This window comes from Acromyrmex echinatior, chromosome 2 (assembly GCF_024713525.1).
Source record: "Acromyrmex echinatior isolate Ae372 chromosome 2, ASM2471352v2, whole genome shotgun sequence".
In the NCBI taxonomy this organism is placed as follows: Eukaryota; Metazoa; Arthropoda; class Insecta; order Hymenoptera; family Formicidae; genus Acromyrmex; species Acromyrmex echinatior.
The window spans coordinates 12,884,704-12,906,581 of NC_141853.1; the positions used below are offsets into that span (position 1 = coordinate 12,884,704).

General features: G+C 32.1%; 2 protein-coding genes across 5 annotated transcripts; one reads left to right on the forward strand and one right to left on the reverse strand.

Annotated features, from left to right (window-relative positions):
• Positions 1–340: 340 nt before the first annotated feature.
• On the reverse strand, positions 341–5,552 carry ATPsynC (ATP synthase, subunit C). Of its 4 annotated transcripts, none has more exons than XM_087402542.1 (5): positions 5,313–5,552; positions 4,617–4,710; positions 4,385–4,486; positions 3,094–3,199; positions 341–1,089 (listed from the first exon to the last, which is right to left on the reverse strand). In XM_087402542.1, exons 2-5 carry the CDS (start codon positions 4,659–4,661, stop codon positions 965–967), a joined length of 378 nt encoding a protein of 125 aa, XP_087258668.1. In that variant the 5' UTR covers positions 4,662–4,710; positions 5,313–5,552; the 3' UTR covers positions 341–964. The 4 variants fall into 4 exon arrangements, with proteins under 4 accessions (XP_087258668.1, XP_011064528.1, XP_087258667.1 ...); XM_011066226.2 differs by having other exon boundaries at positions 341–1,073; positions 5,313–5,548; XM_087402541.1 differs by having other exon boundaries at positions 341–1,073; positions 5,290–5,548.
• A 4,466-nt stretch (positions 5,553–10,018) lies between these two features.
• Positions 10,019–21,818, forward strand: OstDelta (oligosaccharide transferase delta subunit). The gene is made up of 11 exons (XM_011066219.2): positions 10,019–10,176; positions 11,005–11,213; positions 11,709–11,834; positions 12,014–12,174; positions 12,977–13,116; positions 13,208–13,583; positions 15,525–15,704; positions 15,800–16,031; positions 18,294–18,506; positions 18,752–18,923; positions 21,134–21,818. The coding sequence occupies exons 1-11, from the start codon at positions 10,164–10,166 to the stop codon at positions 21,277–21,279; spliced, it is 1,968 nt and encodes a 655-aa protein (XP_011064521.1). The 5' UTR covers positions 10,019–10,163; the 3' UTR covers positions 21,280–21,818.
• The last annotated feature ends 60 nt before the right edge of the window (positions 21,819–21,878 follow it).

Here is a 21,878-nt window from a genome sequence, read left to right on the forward strand (position 1 = left end):
ATATTCGAAAGAGTATAACATCGTAAAAAATGATCATAAGATTTTAAATGAAATCTTCTTTTTTTCGAGAACAGTAATCTAGAGACACGGTAGTGTCTTGACGCTAAGAAAAACGAAGTGTCGTACTGATATTATCGAAAAAAAACATACATAACGCTTAAGAAATCATATAACGTTCGCAACGGAACGCAAATTAAAGGTAAAGAAAACAAAAAATACAAATAAAAGATAATAAATAAAGGTGAGGTAAGTAAACATAAAGGTAATTATTTTTTGAATTTACAATTCATGAAAATAAAATGTCTTTGAACACAGAGGAGATAATAAAGAAGTACAAAAATTCATGATTTCACGACAAAGATGTTTATTCGGTATTACTGTACAGTTTTTCTTTTTTTTTTCTCGTCAAGAATAATTTCAATAACGTGCGTATATGACGGCATAACAATGATGAATTCTTCGGATGACAAAAAAATCAAAAAGATCGAAAATGTACTATGTCATATAGGACACTAACACAGTATGTACGTGCGTATGGGTTTGCGGGGTGAGACTGTCGCTTTCTTTTTTCGTAAATTTAACTTTCAATGTCTTATTCATTCGTTATACTGAAATTCATAACAATGTGAGTTATACGCTACATGAAACAGTAGGCCATGAAATTATTATAAACAAGCTGAAGACTTGGATGGAATTACGGTGGTTCATACAAAGATGTATTATTTCTTCTTCACCATTGTCGCACCGTTGCATCCTACCGAATCATGAAAAATCCTAGCTTTTCTAATGATTTCATGGCATCCCGCGCAACCAGAGACAGTCGTCGCCTTTACCATAGAGCTAGACGATGCTGTCTTGGCAGTGACGCACTAAAACTATATCAGCAATATCTTATGCAGATATCGTGGCTTAAAAGGCGAATAGAAGCAGAAAAGCCATCATAAGACAAAATAGACCCATGGCTTCAGATAAAGCGAAGCCCAAGATAGCATATGAGAATAGTTGTTGCTTCAAGGAAGGATTCCTGGCATAACCAATGATCAGCGAACCAAATACAGATCCAATTCCAGCACCTGGAATAGCAAATCACTAATGCAGAATAAATACTGTCTCCCATGACAAAGTCAAAGATTTTATTGAGAGGATACCGACATTTGTGTAAATATACTGGCCCATATTTAGAACGCGCTTATAACGGCTAGTGCTAACATGTTATAATTTATGCATACTATAGAATTTTAGATGAAAGGGCGCTTTTATTGAGAAAAACGCATTCTGAATGCGGGCCACTATATATATATTATATTATATAACTATCTACATACACGCATATTACTAATGAAATATCAGAATAACATAAGTCGAATAAGTAAATATATTTTTCTATATCATATGCAGTAAATAAGATCACGTTATAACTTCACTTCCATGAGAAGGGATATGTTTCAGGAAACGGGATTCAAAGGGCAAATAGTATAAGGAACGCTATCATTAAGCAAAAGAGGCCCATTGCTTCAGATAGCGCAAATCCAAGAATAGCATAGTTGAAAACTTGCTGTTTCAGGGAGGGATTACGTGCGTAACCAATAATTAAGGATCCAAAAACCAAACCAACACCGATTCCTATAATATATAATTTTTTAAAATATAAATAACAAAACATAATATACATATACAATTCAATAAATTTCTATTCTATTAATTGTTTGCAATCTATTAAAAAGAGATTTAGGTCGGTATTCATAGTCGATTCTTATATTTAAAGAAATTCTCATCTTAAGGAGGTTCTCGCGCTACTTCCCAATCAATAGACAGTTTAGACACAATTGTAAATTTGTAAAATTTTGTGTAAAATGATTAAAATAATAATATAAAAACGTTATTAATAATCTAACTTACTAATGTCATTATACATAATCATTATGTTATTAAATATTTAAAAAAAATAACAAAATAAACATTATAAGATGCTCATTTAACGATAGTACGAATAGCAGAAAATGTAATATGAACATGATATTTATTTATTATTATAACACCTTAAATATAATAAATTAAATGTAATCTGAATTAAAAACGTATAAATTAACAATTATAAATGTATTATATTATATCATATTTTTACATTAAATTACTACATTAAAGTACATTACATAACCACAGACGCATCGTCCATTTGACAAACATTCTTAATTTTCTTCATTGGAAAATATAAATATATTTTTTTCAAACTGTACAATCAATTTAGATGAAACTTTACATGAACAAACGTAAAGTACTTTGTTTGCTTTGTTATAGTTATAACCATTTTTTAAATTTCTGTCTTATGTGAAAAGATCTCAATTTAAGAGAAAATATTTACAGAATAAGATTACACATTTACTTATAATGTTCTATTGTAAAAATTCTATAAATTTAGAAATAAATATCTTGAAACGGGACGGCAAAAATCAATAAAATTTTTTCTTGATATTGTTGATATGATTAATTCTTGTATTACATTTTGTTTTATATTATAGACTTGTCTTATAAATTTCAACAAACGTGAGAACCTCTTTAAATATAAGTCTTATGATATCATAAGCCAATCAAAAGACTGTATTACCATCTTGAGATATTACTTAGGAATATTTTAGAATAAAAACGGATTATAAATGCCTTAATCTATACAATTCTTCTGAAATTTGATCTCTCATTTTAATATAAACAGTAAATCTATAAAAAAAATAAAATTTAATGCATTAAAAAACATAAAAAATATATAAACCGTGACATTAATAATGATGTAACCAATTTTTTAAAATTATGTTTGGAAGAAAATTACTTTAATTCAAGATTCTTATTAATAAAAATAAAAAAAAATTAATCGGACGTATTATTAAAAATATGTGTATTCGACAATACACAGTAAGTATTCAAAAATTAGTAATGATAAATAAATGTGCCTCATTGCTATATTTATTATTACACAAATTTTACTACTATTATTATATTTTTTATTATCTTTTATGCTGTTATTGCCAAATTACATTGATTAATAGTTGATAATTATTATTATTATATATTATTATGTAAAATTTTACAGATACGTACCAGATCCTGCTACTCCCACAGTAGCAGCACCAGCGCCAATAAATTTCGCAGCAGAATCAATGTCACGACTGACTGTAGAAGTTTGGAAGCTACGAACAATAGGTAACTGCGCCAAAGCAGAGTCAGATATTAATTTATATTTATATATATATTCATAATAGAATAATTTTTAACAAGTTTGTTAAAAATTTATAATTCTAATATGTTTAAAATTGTAGAAACATACCTATATAAAATATATACTTGAGTACAACACAGCCTTTATTTCTCAATTTTATTATATACATTGTAAAAAATAAATTGTTAATTTTAACTTAAAGACGTATAGTGAGCTTTCATGCAAAAAAAATGTTAAAATGAACATTTTGTGTCAATTTTAACATATTTACATGTCTTAGAAAGTCCACTATATATCTTTAAGTTAAAATTAACATTTTATTTTTTACAGTGTATAATTAAAGATTAATATAAAATATAATCAATACATTTAATTTAATAATCAATTTATCAATAGTCAATTGAAACATTTCAACAAAATATCAGAAGTAAAAAATCTGCTTTTTTAAAATATAATATATGCATATATACTTATGATAAATTCGCAAAGACATATTCAGTGCACATTATTAAAGCAGTTGTACAGACAATGATGTAAAGATATACATTGATGAATATAAATATTAAATTGATTAAATCGTAAAATCCTCAATACTTTATTATGCTGTTTAAAATATGTATTTTATAATTCGAAATGTTTGTATTTCACTTTTACTCTTAAATTAAATCATTATAAAACAATTTTAATATGCATCAGGGTACAATAGTATATGCAACTAAATTTGCTAATACCGAATACAAAATATCCAACAATCATAACTTATAAAAATATTCCAATGTTATTAAATTTTTTGCAAATTAATATTTAATTCTATGTAATAAAGTGTTTACATTTAATTCATAAATTCAATACATAATTATTACACAACTTGGCAATCAATCTTGATCACTAATGTCTATTTTTATAGATAAACTTTTCTAATTGTCAGAGAAATAAAAAATAAGTTTACCAAGATGAAAATTAATCTACATTGATAGAAACAGATATAAGATAATCAACAATAGTAAACAATACATATATTCTTTCTTATTTTTATATAACGAGATATAAAATTTTAAAATTATTAATGTCAAGCTGCAAGACTTAATCTCAAACGGCAATACTAGTCTTACTTATGTAACCTTGATCTCGAAAAGTTATGCAATATACAAAGAGAAAAACAAGAACACTCACCAAACTGACGGGAGTCTGAATTTGATTTTGCTGTAAGTATTGACTATGGTTAATGACGGCACTGCTTAGTGGCCGCAGATAAGTCTTGGTACCGGAGACCAGCTGTACCAGGATAAAAAGAGAAAAGGTAAGAAACGCTATATAAGCACAATGGAGATTATTACATAATACACGCAGAAACTTTCGTCGAAATTGTGGCTGAATCTTTTCCCCTTATTCTCTTTTTACTCACGGTAGATTTGGCGACAGGCGCGATGAATCGGCTGCAGGCGTACATGATGACGTTTCCTGTAGTGTGGTGTTTCGCGAAACGCAATCTAAGGTACCTGGAAATAGGCACGAAAATACCCACGGTTACGAGATCAGCAGTAAGTACGACCTTTGTGGTGTGTGAAGCTTGTCACAGACGAGACGATCGCACGCGCCGTACAATTGTGAACTTGTCCGCTGTCGAGCGCTGAATATTACGTAACGCACAATCCGTTGTATGTACTCTGTGCAATTGTGCCGAACAGATTTCTCGCGAATAAGTTTTCAAAGTCGGAGCACACCTTAGGCAAACTTGAGGCAAATTTCAGACACGCGAATACCGTACGTTGCTTAATCTTGACGACAAAAGCCGGGTGCGGAGCGGTAAACTTGCACACTTTACGATAGAAAATGGCCGCACGCGTTCTTATTCGCTCTCCTCTCTCCCTCCCTCCCTCTCTCTCTCTCTCTCTCTCTCTCTCTATCTCCACACAATTGACCGAACGTATAAAATATGAACAATTGAAACTTATATTGAATTAATTAGCATTTTCGATAAATGACATGACAAAATGAATATACAAGAAGCGAACTTTTTCCATGCAATACGATGTTAGAATTATTAAACGAACTATATAGACCGTCATAAGACTGACCTGCAGCAGACGGTCACACTTACCAAGGAACAAGTGTCGTGTTGGCCTGTGTCGGTCGAAGAGATGGTAGATTCGAACCTTGGAATGTTAAATCTCGAGTATGAGTGGAAGCGAGCGTATATGAATCGACTGAAGGAGGGGAAAAGTTATCTCGACCGCAGCTACTGACGAAACAAACCGACTTCCGAGCTATGACCTATTCGCTGTTTCCCTACGTACCCTGACTACGTTTATCGACCAATGACCAACCAGACAAGATCAACCACGAGTTTAACTTAACCGTGTTATAAGAAAAAGTGAAACGTTTCAGCGGATGCGCAGTAAGAGATTAAATTTGAAATCAAATTTGATTGGCTGTTTCAGCTGGTCACAGAAAGATTGCAACACTTTTTTCCAATGAGTTTCAGAATACAATTTGTTCACCGAGTGATTAGTTCTTAAGCCTGCTTAAGCCATCAACATACTGACCTACTTTCTATCGAGGGTTTGAACCGGGTCAGAATGCAAGAATATACAATATAAGATATATTTTGGACAAAATTGTGATTGGTTTAGGAGCAGCCGCCATTTTGGGCTACTGCGCATCTTCGGGAACGAAATACCTTATATTCTTATATCATGCTTATGTCCACGATGCTAGAAATCGGTTCGAGATCTCAGATGAAGAAAGAATTGACCAATCGCAATGGTCATTTGATCAAATTGTTCAAATATTGGGTCATCTAAAAAGTATCCGCGGTACTTTGTCACTAGATATATGACCATCAACACACATCTAGTGACAAAAAACCGCGGATACTTTTTAGATGACCCAATATAATTTGTTAATTTTTTTTTTCTCTGTCCAAGATCTCGGATCGATTTTTAATATCGTGGACATCGGGCTTTAGGTTCGACGCACAATAAAAGAAATAATGCCGGCTGTAGACCAGTGAGATGTTCATCGCGTGCGACATGTGATATTCAATGAGTGTACAGCTTTAGAATGAGAACATCGGTAAAGCTGTACGCTCATTGGATATTGCGTGTTGCACGTGACAAATATCGCATTGGTCTGCAGCTAGCATAAGGAATTAGGAATATAAACGATTTTAACCTATCAGAAATTGGATACATCGGAATATACGGTTTCTCATAGATTAAAATCATTATTCCTTATTTCTAATTTCTTATGCCTGCTATTGTGAGCAGCTTCTTAATCCAGATCTATAATAGGTATTTTAAGTCTATAGCCTGTTCTACAACAGTTGCAAGCCGTAAGCCGTAAGCCATAAGAAATTAATCAATTATAGTCGATTATTTTTTTCATATTCAACTGGGATTGGCCAATTTTTTACGGCTTACGACTTGCGATTCTATTATAGAACAGGCAAAGCCCATGGTACAATATTTTAGATTCGGTTGCACCAACGTTACTTTGATTTTAAGCGAGACTTACAACACTTTCTGCCTCTGTCTCTTTTTGGCTTTAAAACGAGACAGATAGAGTTATAAGTTTCGCTTAAAATCAAAGTAACATTGGTGCAACTTACACAAATATAATGCGAGAAAAATTAAGAAATTGACCAATCACAGTCAATTATTCTTCTCAAATTCAACTGTGTGGTTCTCATATTCAATTGATCACTTTGTTACTCTTTCAGCCCCATTCACTACTGCCATTGTTTCATGTAGACGACGCATAAGACAATAAGATGTAGCAGTAATCGCATCAGCTAATCGCAATAGAGAACGTAAAGTAATTCTATTGTGATTGGCCGATTTGCTTACTGCTTTAAGTTTGTTTTATGTGTCGTTGACTTGTATTGCATGGTCTACAATGGGCAGTAACAGTAGCTGATTAAGGAGTAGACATAGAAATTGACCAATCATAATTCATTATTTTTCTCACATTCAACTATAATTGGCCGATTTCTACATTTATTCCTTATCCATTAATGCTACTGCCCTATTGTAGATCATACATATCAGAGTTAATATTTTTTTGATCATATTATTTAGAACTTTAACGGAGTATTGAAAATTTTTTAATAAATATTATTGCATTGCGCTCTTTATGAGCGAGGTGATCACATTTAAATTATTACCTAAAATACAGGGTCCGGCAAAATGATCTCCCACATTTTAATCTTTAATAAAAACGCCATTGTAAATGCTATTTAGATTTTATTTTTATTAACTGAAAATTTATGCTATGCCATTTGTTTTTATTGAGTTTTGAAAATTACAGAGTCCAAGTGGCGACCATTTTTTTCAATACACATTCGAAGCTGATTTCTAAAAGTTTCCATCACTCGAGCAATAATTTGAGGCGATATTCCTGTAATTTCTTGGCGTATTGCTGCTTTCAATTCGTCAATGGTTCGGGGGTGGTGTTGAAAAACCTTCGCTTTCAGGTAGCCCCAAAGGAAAAAGTCGCATGGGGCAAGATCGGGTGAACGCGCAGGCCACCCAACGTCTCCACGTAACGAGATTACGCGTCCTGGAAACATTTCCCTTAAAACGTCCATTGTCCTTCTTGCCGTATGAGCCGTAGCTCCATCCTGTTGAAACCACACATCCGAATGTTCAAGTTCTCTAAGTTTTGGTTCCAAAAAATTGCGTAGCATGTCGACATATCGATCGGCAGTTACGGTAACCGTCACGCCTCCCTCTTCAAAAAAATAGGGACCCCAAACGCCAAAAGATCCAACAGCACACCAAACGGTAACAAATGGGCTGTGAAGTGGCCTTTCATGGAGCTGCCGCGGATCCTCTGGTGCCCAGTAGCGAAAATTCTGCTTATTCACACAGCCAGACAGATGGAAATGAGCTTCGTCACTCGTTATTAAAAGAGCATTTTGTGGGACGTTTTGAAGAATATCGTTGGAGCATGCTCTGCGATTTTCCCAATCCCGTTCACTAAGTTCTTGCACGATCATCATTTTGTATGGGTGGAACTTCAGATCGGCGTGTAAAATTCTTCTCACAGAACGATCTGACAAACGCAAAGCAGAGGCATGTTTAACAGCTGAACGGCTAGGAGATCGTTCAACTGCTTCTCTTACAGCTGCAACATTTTCAGATGTCCGAACACTTCTGGGTCTACCAGTTGATTTTCTTTTTAAAGCTGAACCTGTAGCTCTAAAATTTGAAACCCACAACAGTATTGTTTTGCGATCTGGAACTGGAGCATGTCTACCAAGCGCGAAGTGAGTACGAAAAGTTCTTTGCGTTGTAATCACAGATTCGTTACTTTTCATAAATGTTTCGATAACAAAGGCACGATGCTCACCCGTCCAATTCATGACGATAACTGAAATGGCAAGGCGCGAGCTACCAACCGACTATGCTAAGCTCCCCCTCTCTTCAGTGGTTCGGGGACAGTGGCGGTGCAAAATGTGGGAGATCATTTTGCCGGACCCTGTAATTAATAATTAATTATCGTACAATCGCTTTGTGTGTCCTTTCTTTCGAAATTAACGATTTGTAAAATTTTAGAATCGTCGATACGATTCTCTGAAAAATTCCAAATCGATCGATTCCGAAAGAATCGAGAAATGAAAAAATTGATTTTTCAAGAGCAAAAGGAATCGATTCTCGATGCATCGATCTAAGAATCAGCATGCACTAGTGTGTGCAGAAGGGTTATTAAGCCTTGGGTCCTTCATAGTATGAAGATAGAATTGACTAATCGCAATGGTCATATGATCAAATTTTTCAAATATGATTTGTTAATTTTTTCTCTGTCCAAGATCTCGAACCGATTTCTAGCATCGTGGACACAAGGCTATACGGTTCTTTAGATAAAGTGAAAATTATAATAAACAAACTCACTAAGTGTTAACCAATAAAATTATAAATATTCTAGTAAATTCGGTCATTTTCGTAACTCTCATTTCGTTTCAAAAACAGTAATAAGCCCACTGGAAATCGATTCTGCATCTTGAAATGAAGTGAAAATTATAAAAGTGAATTTACTAAAATGCTGATTATTTCATTGGTCAACACCTAGTAAATTTGCTCACTTTTGTAATTTTCACTTTGTGGTCGATTCTGTATTTTCAAACAAGGTGAAAATTACAAAAGTGAACAAATTTATTAGATGTTGACCAATGAAATTATTAGTATTCTAGTAAATGCGCTCACTTTTGTAATTTTCATCTCATTTCAAGATACAGAATCGATCCCCTTATTGAAGATACAGAATCGACCCCCAGAAACCATGAGTTTGTTGAACCTAATTAATTGTGGCCGACAAGTGGCGACGCTGTTGCCGGTTGGTATGTCCTATGACTCTCATGATATCAGTGTGTTAGACTATTAGACGGGCCAGATTTCAGACGCATGCGCGTCCAATGTAGCTTCAGTAACATACCGGTCACTAGTAAATAGGAGATTATTAGTCGCTTGGGGTTGAAAATGTTAAAAATTTTAACATATTTTACATACAATATTTTATATATGTATACATATATATATATATATATACAATATAATATATTTCTATATATATATATATACACATGTAAGATACAATATACAATACAATATAAAATATATTAAAATTTTCAACATTTTTGAAAAAATTTTACGTAGGCGACTAATGATCTTCTATTTATTAGTGACCGGTACGTTACTGAAGCTACATTGGACGCGCATGCGTCTGAAATCCGGCCCATCTAACAACACCGAGGTGCGTTCCAAAACTTAACTCTGTCAACTCCGAGTATCCTTTATCTTTATTTAACATTCGGTGACCAACAAAGATAAAATGATACTTGGAGTTAACAGAGTTGAGTTGCATGGTATAGGAGCTAAGAGAAGGCCATTTTGTTTGAAAGTCCAACGTGGCGACCGAAGCAGTCCGATAGACGAGTAACGGTGTATAATTCATGATGGTTCTCTGTAAGTATTGCGCGAAAATGTCTTTATGCGACTTTTAGTGTTTGTTCTTTATCTGCTTTTGATGGTAGTCGAAATTACGCTGTACAAAAAAAAGTTTGAAATTAGTATTTGGACACAATACGGTTGGTTTTTCGAGTCGCGTATGGATGTGTATGTCGAATCGTTTTTACAGTTAACGATTTATTATGTACGAATTCGTTTCAATGATATATGTTGAAATAAATTATGTACTTTTTGAATTGTTCAGAACAATTCCGACAATGATTATCTTTACTTGATGTTGTGTTTTACTACTGATAATCGCTTTTTTGCCAGATATGATGAAAATTATTTCGAGTTTTTGGAAAAAATATTTAAGAATATGTTTTATTGGACGCACATGCACATACAGATTTATGAGTACATATGAAGGAACATGTTTAGTGATGTAAAGATGTTAGATAGATCAAAAATAAACAGAATCAAAATAGCTATTTATGTATTACCATAGGTTTTACAATAAGTCTGTAATCTTAAGAAGTTGGCTGCTAATTTACTTTACCGAATTCGAAGTAATTGTAACTTGCTGATTATTTTTTAGGGTCTTAGAGCACAAGAATGGCAGTAACTGCCCTATTCTACTAATTTTTAACAACAGTCTCGATATCCAGTTGAGTCTGTTGAAAGCACGCAATGTTTTGGTCAATCTACAACTCTGTTTTATGTTCCATGACTCACATTAGTTACAGTCATCTTTGTGCTTGGGATGCTATCTTATAAAAAATATCTATACATGTTTTTAAACATTCATAAATTTTGTTTCTAAAAATATAACTATCTATTTTTTAGTTGCTATGCTACCATTGATATTGGTAGCATTATGTTCAAATTATGCATTCTCAGAAGTCACACAATCAACAAATTCTTATTTGTCTATGGCTGACAGAGCACGTTTGAAAAATATCCTTGAAACGGGATTTCAATTAGACGATGTACCATCGGTATATTATACTGTCAGTGGATACAAATTACTTGGACAAACTATATCGAAAACTGATGTAAGCTACTTCTTTTTATCTTATATATATGTGTATATATTAGGTGTTGGAATTAATTCGTAGCGTTTTACAAGTGATTATATATATATATATATATATATATATATATATAAGTAAATCTAAAAATATACAATTCTTAAACAAATACTTTGTTTCTTAACTTCCATCGGTAAATGTGCATGCGTGCATGTGTGCACATATACGTACATATAGATAGAGTAAATGTTAAGTGAGAATTTTTTACTGGGCAATTATCGAAACATTTTCTAATAAAAGCTTAGCTTCCGAGAAAAATCAATGTGTTACTTAAAATGATTCATCTTGTATATTATTTAAGCTAATATTTGTAGAGATCCAGCATGTACAAATTACCTTATGATGAAAAAACTATACTGATATTCCATGATTATTTGATTAGTCTTTCTGAATGAGAATTTCTTCATTATAATATAATATTTCGAATTCTTATATTAATAGCGATTGTGCTTTTTTTAGACCATTTGCAAGTACTTAATAAAATCCAATGGAGAAAACATTACACCTGAAACGGCATTTTATCTTGTCTCCACATGGAAAGCTATTGGAGGCTGCCAAGAGTTTTCCACAAATATTGTTACAAAGGTAATATATGCTAGTATTAGTGATCTAAATTATACGAATATCTATAGCACTTACATAGCATAATGATGTCCTGCAATAATGATACTGCATGAAGAATGAAGATAATTATTCTTAAACAAAATATAAACATTACTATTCATTCCCAGCATGCTATATCTAACAACATCTTATTTATACAGATATTGACAAATATTATACAGAAGGATACTTCTACACTTTCTGATTTGTATTATGCAGTGAGTGGTTTAACAGCTTTATCGCAAAAGATACCTACTGCCAGAATTGACAAATTAGTGAAATTAATTCAAGCGACTTTAAGGAAAGATGATAGTCTATGGAAGTAAGTTATCGAAGATTTATACAGAGTGTCCCATTTTAATTAAAACAGCCACTCTGGAAATTGCGAGAATTTAGAGAAAAATGTCTCGGACAAAAGTTGTAAAGTTTGAAGGAGGATATAAGAGTAACATTGGTTTGATCCTAGATGGCGTCAAAGTCAAATCAAGATTACTTTGAATTTTTTTTATGATATCCTCTATTTTTCATATTTTTGTAGCTTTGAGTTCTTCAAAATTATAACAAAATGTTTTTCCATTAGTAGTACTTTTTGTGTTATAAAGCTTGAAATTTACAGCACCGCCGATATTAGTATTATCTAATTGTAAAATGTATAACTGACGACTAAAAAATCTCTTGAATGTTATTCAGGATCATAACCTAGATAACATTTATTAAGCTCAAGGTTTAGAGATTGTACCTCTTATTTTTACGTGAAAATGAATTTTTAATGCAAATTTCATTTAAAAAATTTAAAGTGATCTTGATCTGATCTTGGCGGCGCCACCCACAGTCAAATCCTGACTCCCTCTTCGAACCTTACAACTTTTATCTATATTTTTTTCTAAAATCTCGTAACTTCCAGAAATTGGCTGTTTTAATTAAAATGGGACACCTTGTATAAAATAATACATATTAGTAATTATGGTAAAAATTAATGACAAATGTAATGATGTTTATGAAACTTTCGTTCTTCTGAATATAAAACGTGAAGACAATAATTATCATACTGAACGAAATATCTTAAAAATTACTTTGCTATATATTTTTAATATGGATAATGTAAGGTACTTTTCTGTTATTAGCTTGGGATACGTATTCCACATTGCTGCAGACATAGGTACCCCAGCGGCATTTGCTTTTGATCGTATTGAAGATGCTGTAGTACAAGCAGATGAAGTCGATGGCCAATACTTGCAGTTTGAAGGCGGCCTTTCTATAACAAGTATATATTTAGTTTCTATTATTTGTATAATTCCGAGTTGATTTTTTTGTGTAATACTAAATTTTAATTAATTTAAAATAAATTTTTGTAGGCTTCCTTGTTAATGGTATTCTTAAATTATCAACTTCGTTGAAGAAAAAACCGCCATTAAACTTCCAACAGACTGTCAAACTGGGCAATTATCTTCTCTCGCGGCGTTCCGTGCAAACGATAAAGGGTGTTACAAATTTACTTTCTGCTTTAACTACTTTAGCAGTCGATAGTTCTGAAAAACCAATTTGCATAACCCTAGCTGATAGAGGAATTATTATATTTAATAAACAACCGTTAGTTACTGTTAAAGTTTGCGATATTCTTGGTCAAGCATTGCCAACCGTGCCTAAAGTCGTTGCAAATTCCGCAACACGAGTAGGAGACGATGTTGTTGTTCTCAGCAATGAAAATTTGCAGCCATCTACAATAGATAAGTGAGTGTTATCTATTAAATATTAGAGGGAGAGGAGAGAGAGAGAGAGAGAGAGAGAGAGAGAGAGAGAGCCTCCCCCAATACTTTACTGAATCAGCTTTGTCATGCTGATATCAGCTATACCTTGGGGCATAGCAATAGTTGTTGAATAATCCCTTCAATCTTTTTTAAAAATATAATTAAGGTTAAGAAATTCAACACATATTTTTGTTAAACTGAATGTCTCAAGTTTTTCCATGCAGACTTTAACAGTATGTGTAACTGCAAAAAAGGCAATCGCCGATAACCTTGACCTTCATATATGTTAAGGTCCTTGAGTGGTCTCCAACAGTATTTAGATGGCGGTCATAATTCGTTAAATTGTTATTAACAAAAAACTTTTAAGAAATAACATCTTATTTCTGCTTTATACAATATTAAAAAACTATCCTCTACGTAATTCCACGCGAAACGAGTTCCTTGAAGGGGCGTCCGATTTTCTATATGCGAGTTCCATCCTACCTCCTCCCTTGCCAAGAGGCGCACAATTTTCCACGCGAAGCGAGGTCTATCCCTCATAATCCATGTACCTCGTAGTCGCCTCTTGGCAGGGAGGGGGCGGGGGGGGGGATGAGATAGAACTCTTTTCGCGTGGAAAATCTGATGCTCCTAAACAGGTCGAATGCGGAATAGTTCTTGATATCGTAAAGCAGAAATAAAACGTTATTTCTTAAACTTTTTTTTATTAAAAACTTTTTAACGAATATTGGTCACCACCTAAAACCTGTTGGAGGATCATGACAACATATGTCAAGTCGGCGGTTTCACTCTTTTTCTGGAGTTTTATCAACAAAAGTATGAAAATGTATAAGAAACAGTTTTACCATTAAGTTTTATCTAAGTTTACATTTCAGTTTTGTCTGCCCTTGAAATCAAAGTAATTTTGAATTTATCATTTTTTTTTGCGAGGATAGATGTTTTTATATGAAGGTTTCATAGATAGATTGTAATATTTTTTTTGAATTGGTTTTGAAACGCACAAATATTACCACTGCCCTTAACTCTTTAATGTCAATATTATTATTTTAAGTCTTGTTAACTACTTAAATTTAATTGATCAAATTTAGGCTGGAATTCGTAGTCCATTTTTATTTCAAGACTATCTTAAATAATATCTAATACGGCCTCTGATTGGTTCGTGATTTCTTAAGACTATATTTAAGACGTCTTGAATATAAGATCTGATTATGAATAATATGATATAATGATCTGTCCTCTGATACATGACATTTCAAGATTGTATTTAAAAAAGCATGACTATGTATATTAGCTTTATATACGATTAGTTGTATATTCTTAGACTATATAAATGAAAAGAGAATTGCCTATGTCGCCTATCTATCTAGCCTAAAATCAAACATCTGCGAAAGAGAAAGCTAAAATGTAAAAGTTCCAATGTTTGCAATGCTTAAACGGTCATTTGTATGAGAATTGATTTAATTTTTTCTCATACGTTAACAACAAAGGAACGAAGTAAACAATGAAGTGGAACGGGAAAAAGAGGGCTAAGAGTGACACATTATAGTCAATTGGAACTCTAGATTTCTCACACACGCATAGATTGGCTCAGAGATACAGCACTCAATTCTTCTTTTATTTATATACGTTCTAAGTAGATTTGACTAATTAAAATTAGTATTAAATCGTAATCAGAGATTGAAGATTGAAATTGAGGTTGAATTGAAATCAATAAAAAAAAAAAAGAAAACCAATTCTAAATTTAGTAAACTTTTGTTTTGATTGGTTAAATTCCAATCTAATCTAAATTTCTAATTTGATGACGGTTTTAATGAAAGAGTTTCATTAGTACTAATTTTTGATTAGCTAAATCAAATTAATAATAATTTAATGAATTTTGGTTTTGCTACAATATAAAATTTTAATATAATGCATTTACATACAGGACTCTGTTCACAATGAACCTGATAAATGTAAAACCTGATCGAGGTTTTTATAAGATATTAATAACCACGGCTTCAGTCAAGAATACAATTACAATCAAGGTCTTATCTGAAGCAATATTGGATTACTTAGAGATTGGTACTGGTGATGCCGATCAGACAACTCAACCAAAACTTACGAGGTGTTCACATGATTCGTATTTTATATACTAAATTATATATATTTTTTAATAAGATATTCTATGTTTATATGTATTTATGTCTCTTTAATTTTCAGAATAAACACAGAATCTTCCTCGAGCAAGCTCGAACATAAAACAGAAGCTGATTCTCAGCAAAAACTAGTCATGCGATTTTTATTGCGTGATTCTGCCAATAAGAAACCAATGCGTGTGCATCAAGCCTTCGTGCGTCTTACATCCGTTTCCACGTCTACTAATAATAAGCGAGGCCATGAAATCTTTTTCGTCGCTGAACCTGATGCCACTCATATTTATAAATTTGATATGGTAATTTTTTATACTATACATTACTTTTTAAATTAAATACAATTAGAGACTCAACTGACTTAAGTGTACGTGCGTGCGTGCGTGCGTGCGTGCGTGCGTGCGTGCGTGCGTGCGTGCGTGCGTGCGTGCGTGCGTGTGTATATCCAATTGTCCGTTATCGTCGACACAACACTATATATTAGGTGCGCAACTAAGTTCTCGCTGTTATTTTGATGCATTTTCATCAAAATAACAGCGAGAACTTAGTTGCGCACCTAATATCTATACTCAACTGAAGACTGTGTAAGCTTGTGTTTTCTAGTGACAATTATATGTTGTTACTAACCGTAACGGTTATAAATGAGGTTGAAGAACGTTGAGTGGCCGGCACTTTTTAATTTTTTTTATTTAATACAGACGAAGAAAAATTACATTTAATCTAATTCTATCTAAAATCGTGCACATCATATATATTCTCTTCCAATTGAATCGTGCACAATGCTACACTTTGTGCATTTCTGTGTACGTTTGTGTTAAGATGCGTTAAGCAATTGGAAAAATCCATAACTTCCATTATAGGCCTTATATAAGAATCTAGATGTGCTTTCAGGGTGTATTTTTCATGCTCACGCTCTTTAGGTCTTTTATGCCGTTATTTGACACTCATTTTTATCACGTAAAAGGTCACGTGATAAAAATTGAATATTAATTTTGATAATTTATTTTGACGCTAAAAATAAACGCCTAGCATCAACATAAAAAGGCATCTTTAAGCGCTTGTAAACATGGCTCGTATCGTTTTGCTGGTTATAAGTATTCAGAATGTCTGTATTCAGCAGAGAAGACAGCTTTGCAACTGTTGTAAAATTTTTTAATATTGGTTTGTACATTTAGGTCTAATGAGCAATTAAGGACAATTATATATTATATTTTATAATAGTTACAAAGCTGCTTTCTCTATTGAATGCAGTTATTCTAAGTACTTGTAACTACTAAACAAAAGATATGAGCCATATTTACAAACGCTTAAAAATGCCTTTTCAGGCTGCCGCTAGGCGCTCATTTTTAGTGGTAAAATAGATGATCAAAAATGAATATTCAATTTTTGTGACCAATATAAAAACACTTATGACATCATAATGTAGTTACTCCTAAAATAGTTACTCCTTTTTCCATCGAATAATGGCTGAATTGATCAAGTTTTATGTACATACTCAATCGATAGCTTCCACTTGGATTGTAATAAAAAATACTTTTATTTTTTTTCTCTACATGCCCTACAAGTGTAGATATTGCGAAGTCCCGACGTGAAACTTTCAAAATACGTTGTTATTATTATCCTAATTATTATGTTTATGTTCATTGTTCAGTCATAATATACTGTTGAAAATTTTGACACAAGGATACGCTGCCGTAGGGTACTGTAGGCGCAAGAGGTGTTAGCAGTGCATAATCAGTAAGCGCTGCGATAGCGCGAGAGTTAATTTGAAATTAAAGCACTACTAAAACTGACAGCGATTTTATAACGATGCAAATAAGGGTTTTTTAATTCATTTTATTTTAATCTAATATTGCAGAAGTTAAGGGTGGATCACGTAAAGCTTATTATATTTTGCAACACAGAGTCATATATTGCCATATATTTGTTTTGAGTAACTAGAATTACTTAAAGATTTCTAGTATACATATAAAGAGATATGGCCAGTCATGATATCTGGAGACATGACGGTGGTGTTTCGGCGCTAAGACAAGCGCAGTGTCATAGCACGAGACACTAATATGCTCCTTTACACGATACATATAATATAAGATATGACAAAATGTATATATTTGAGACACGATCGTATCTTCCCCAGTAAAATGAATTGAAATGGATTCAGATTTTCAGAAATACACATTTGCGAACGTTAAAATGAATTCTTTTCAATCCGAATGCATTTTTATACATTTATTTAGATACATTTCTATACCTTTCAATCTAAAAATAAAATCAGCTTTTCTGTGCCTCGTGAATATTTTTCAATTCAAAATTCTGAATAGGAAATGCAATCTTTTAATTCATTGAATCCAATTAAATTCACTTCAATAAAAAAAAGTTTTTGTTATTCAAAATACTCATTCGGATACATACAATTTCAATCCATTTTAATATATTCTCGTTTACTGGGTCTGATAGTTAGTATACATGTCTCTAGTTTACATATATATTTCCACATAAATTAGATTTTTTTGTATAACAGAATATATTCTTTCAACACGTTATACTTTTGCGCATATTTTTAGCCGGTTGGAACAGCAGCTGTAAATTTCGGTCACCAAAGTGGAGAATATAACATGGAGTTAATTATCGGTGATGCTGTGATCAGCAATCCGTTCCAGTTCAATATTGGCACAGTAACTCTTAAATTTCCCGAGCCAACTTCAATTGAAGGGGCTGATAAGAACATCTCTTATAAGCAAAAACCGAATGTGTATACAACCAAACCGGAAATAAAGGTATTTTTTCTCTTGATTTATACATATATGTATCTGATATATGCCAATGCTCGTTAGTGACAAAATCATTTATAATTTTGTCACTTCTAAAACATTGGCAAAGAATTACGTCAAAGTTATAACATTCGCAAAAGTAGCATTTGCGCAATAGTTTTTATTTCCTTTGACGAACATTGACATTTGTTTGAGAAATTGAAGTTGTTATCAAAGTGTTTTTCTGAACTCTTGTTACTTTCAAATTTCAGCATATGTTCCGCGAGCCTGAACGTAGACCTCCGGCATTTGTGTCAAATTTATTCACGGGATTATGTTTGGCACCAGTTTTACTGTTGTTGATTTTATGGGCTAGACTCGGTGTCAATATCTCGAACTTCCCTTTGTCTCTCAGCGCGATTACATTCCATCTTGGATTAGGAGGTAAATATCATTTCATTGATAGAGTGTATTTAACGTATAATTAGATTTCCATGCATATTTTTTTAGGTAGGAAAATACGATTAAATAAGATCTTATTTCATCAAAACAGCAATCTAATACACATATGCAAGCGTGCGCGCGCGCGTCTCATTTACTTCTTCAATATACTTCTCTCTGATATCTATCTCTCTGATACTTAATAATATAAACTCTCCGCACTCATTACAAACTCCGAAACCTGTTAAAAAAATTTCCCTTTTATAGCTCCGAATGCTCTTGTCCTCCTATTCACTTTTATCTTCCTTGGTTTCTGTATTTATCTCTTTCTCTCTCTTCATCTTCTTGGTCCTTTTCTCTAATCGTCTGAAAGAAAGTGTTAAAAAAATATCGTTCTCAAGATACATCTGAATAGACCTTGAAAAATCATTGTTTGAGCTCTTAGAAAGCAGGAAACAACAGGAAATAATTTCCTCTTCACATCAGGGAAGTGGAAACATTGCTAGAATTGTTTAAATATAGTAAAAAATAATGACAATACTGATAATATTATTGATTGTGTATGATTAATATTGATGGATTGATGCAGAAAACTGATAATAATCTGGATCTTTATTCGAGCATTGAATAAGTATACAGGGTTGGCCATATTCGACGGAAAGATGTTTTTTTTTTCAATCATGGGAAAAAAACATTTTTTTTTCTACTCGATCTAACATCTCTGTCATTGCCAGATCTTTCCGTCGAATATGGCCAACCCTGTAAATACTAATTAAATTAAATAAGAATAATACTAACAGTATGTATCTATATTTTCAGTATTTTTACGACTTTACATCAGTATTATCAGTATTATTGACAATATATTCACTTTAGTTTTACATACAATATTTATTGCACTGTGAATTCTAATAAAACGATTCTGATGTTGGAGAATAAAAATCTGGATCACCGTTAGTATTCTACATTAATTCATCAATATTAACACACACAATCAATAATATTATCAGTATTAATATTGACAATATTATTGACCGTGTATTCACCTTAACCCTTAGACTGCCGGCATTTTTTCATTAAAATAGTGATTATTTTTTCTCAAAAATTTTGCTATATAAGTAACATACATATGATGCAAAATTTCGAGAGATTTGTGCAGAGTCACAAAAGTGGCTTTCCCGGCAGGGAACATACAATCAAATGTAAAAAATGTTTATTTTCTCAAAAATATTATATATATATTTGGGGGTTTTTGATATCGCTGATTCCAATTCTGAGCATAAATTTATAAAATTTCGAACCTTAAACGCAATATTGACAACATAAATGAATATAACGTATAGACTCCTACAGAATTTTCCTTTAGCATTACCCAGAGCTAATGACGTGGACGTAGAAGATTTGTAACTCCTTTTTGATTTTCTTTTTTTATTTGATTTTTGAATTTTTAGTTTTTTTTTTTACTTTTTTATATTTGTTTATTTTTTGTATATTTTTCAATATATATTTTTTATACATTTTGTAATTTTTATTTTTTTTTAATACATGCACGCATATATGTTTAATACACTTAATATTTAAAATACTAAAAAACACTAAAAATAGTAGTATTTTAACCCAAACTCAAGAGCTACAAAAGATTTTCGACAGTCGGGGTTAAAACCTTGGATTCAATCCGAAGGAATAGCGATAGAATACTCTGATTTCAACTTATCAAAAACTGTGCATTCCGATGTATATTTGATTTCTAATAGGTTGGAATTGTTTTCTTGCCATCACTACTCCCTCGTTTTTATATGTGGGACATTATCCTTATAATTTGCTTTATTGATTATCTTTGCTTCCAATTTCTTGTTGCTTCAATCTATTCTCACGAATCTAACTTCTCCAAATGCCTCCTATCCTCTAATAATCTTCGCATAAATTACGCACTCATCCATTCTCGCGTCACTTAACAAATAGAGCCCTTTTATTAGCTAATAAATTTAATTTAAAAATAGTAACGATATAATAAAAAAATATGCCCTATATATTGCTTGGCAGATGATGTCATATAGTCTATCTGTTTTCATTGGGCGCACAGTATGCCGTGATGTTTTTCTCGAATGTGATTATGTTCTTCACATTTGTAATCGATTCACTACAGAAATTATTTATACCTACCACATTACACCACAATGCAGTATGAATAACTATAATTGTTTTATTTTCAGGCATCTTCATACTCTTCGGTATTTTCTGGTTAAAGCTTAATATGTTCGTCACGCTGCAATATCTTCTTGGTTTTGGTATTGTTACATTCCTCACTGGTAATAAGATGCTATCTCAAATAGCACACAGGCACAAATCATTACGTTAATTTATACTCTATTGTGTGAAAATTCTATCGCAGTTGCAGTTTAAAGTGCATAATAAATACAAGACTATTATCGATAAGTTCAAGATGGCCAATCGACTCGTTAACGTGACAAAATCATTGTATTGCATTGTTTTTTCACTTATCAAATGTGTATAAATTATGTAACATGTATATTGTTTATTTTGTTTATTACATGCTTCACTTTACAATGATTTAGATTAAACGATGTTTATATTTTATATCAGCGTTAATGATTAAAGATAGTATTAATAAACTGAAATTATAATTCCACATGTAGGCTTGAACTATAAAATTTAATATTAGCGTTAAATTATTTTTATTGGTATAGTGTTACATTTTATACAAATTAGTAACTTTAAACTTTATCGTGTATAATACCGATAAGAGTAAGTAAACTAAAAAATGCTAAAATCTTGCGTTTGTATCTAGAACAAATACTGTTTCTTTCTAGTCATGTAAAATTTTAAATATAATAAAAAATACCAGCATGATTGTTGATTATCCAACATAATGTAAAATAGGTTACGAATCAGCTTATATTACCTATATTAAAACAAATTGTGGCATAATTCACTTGT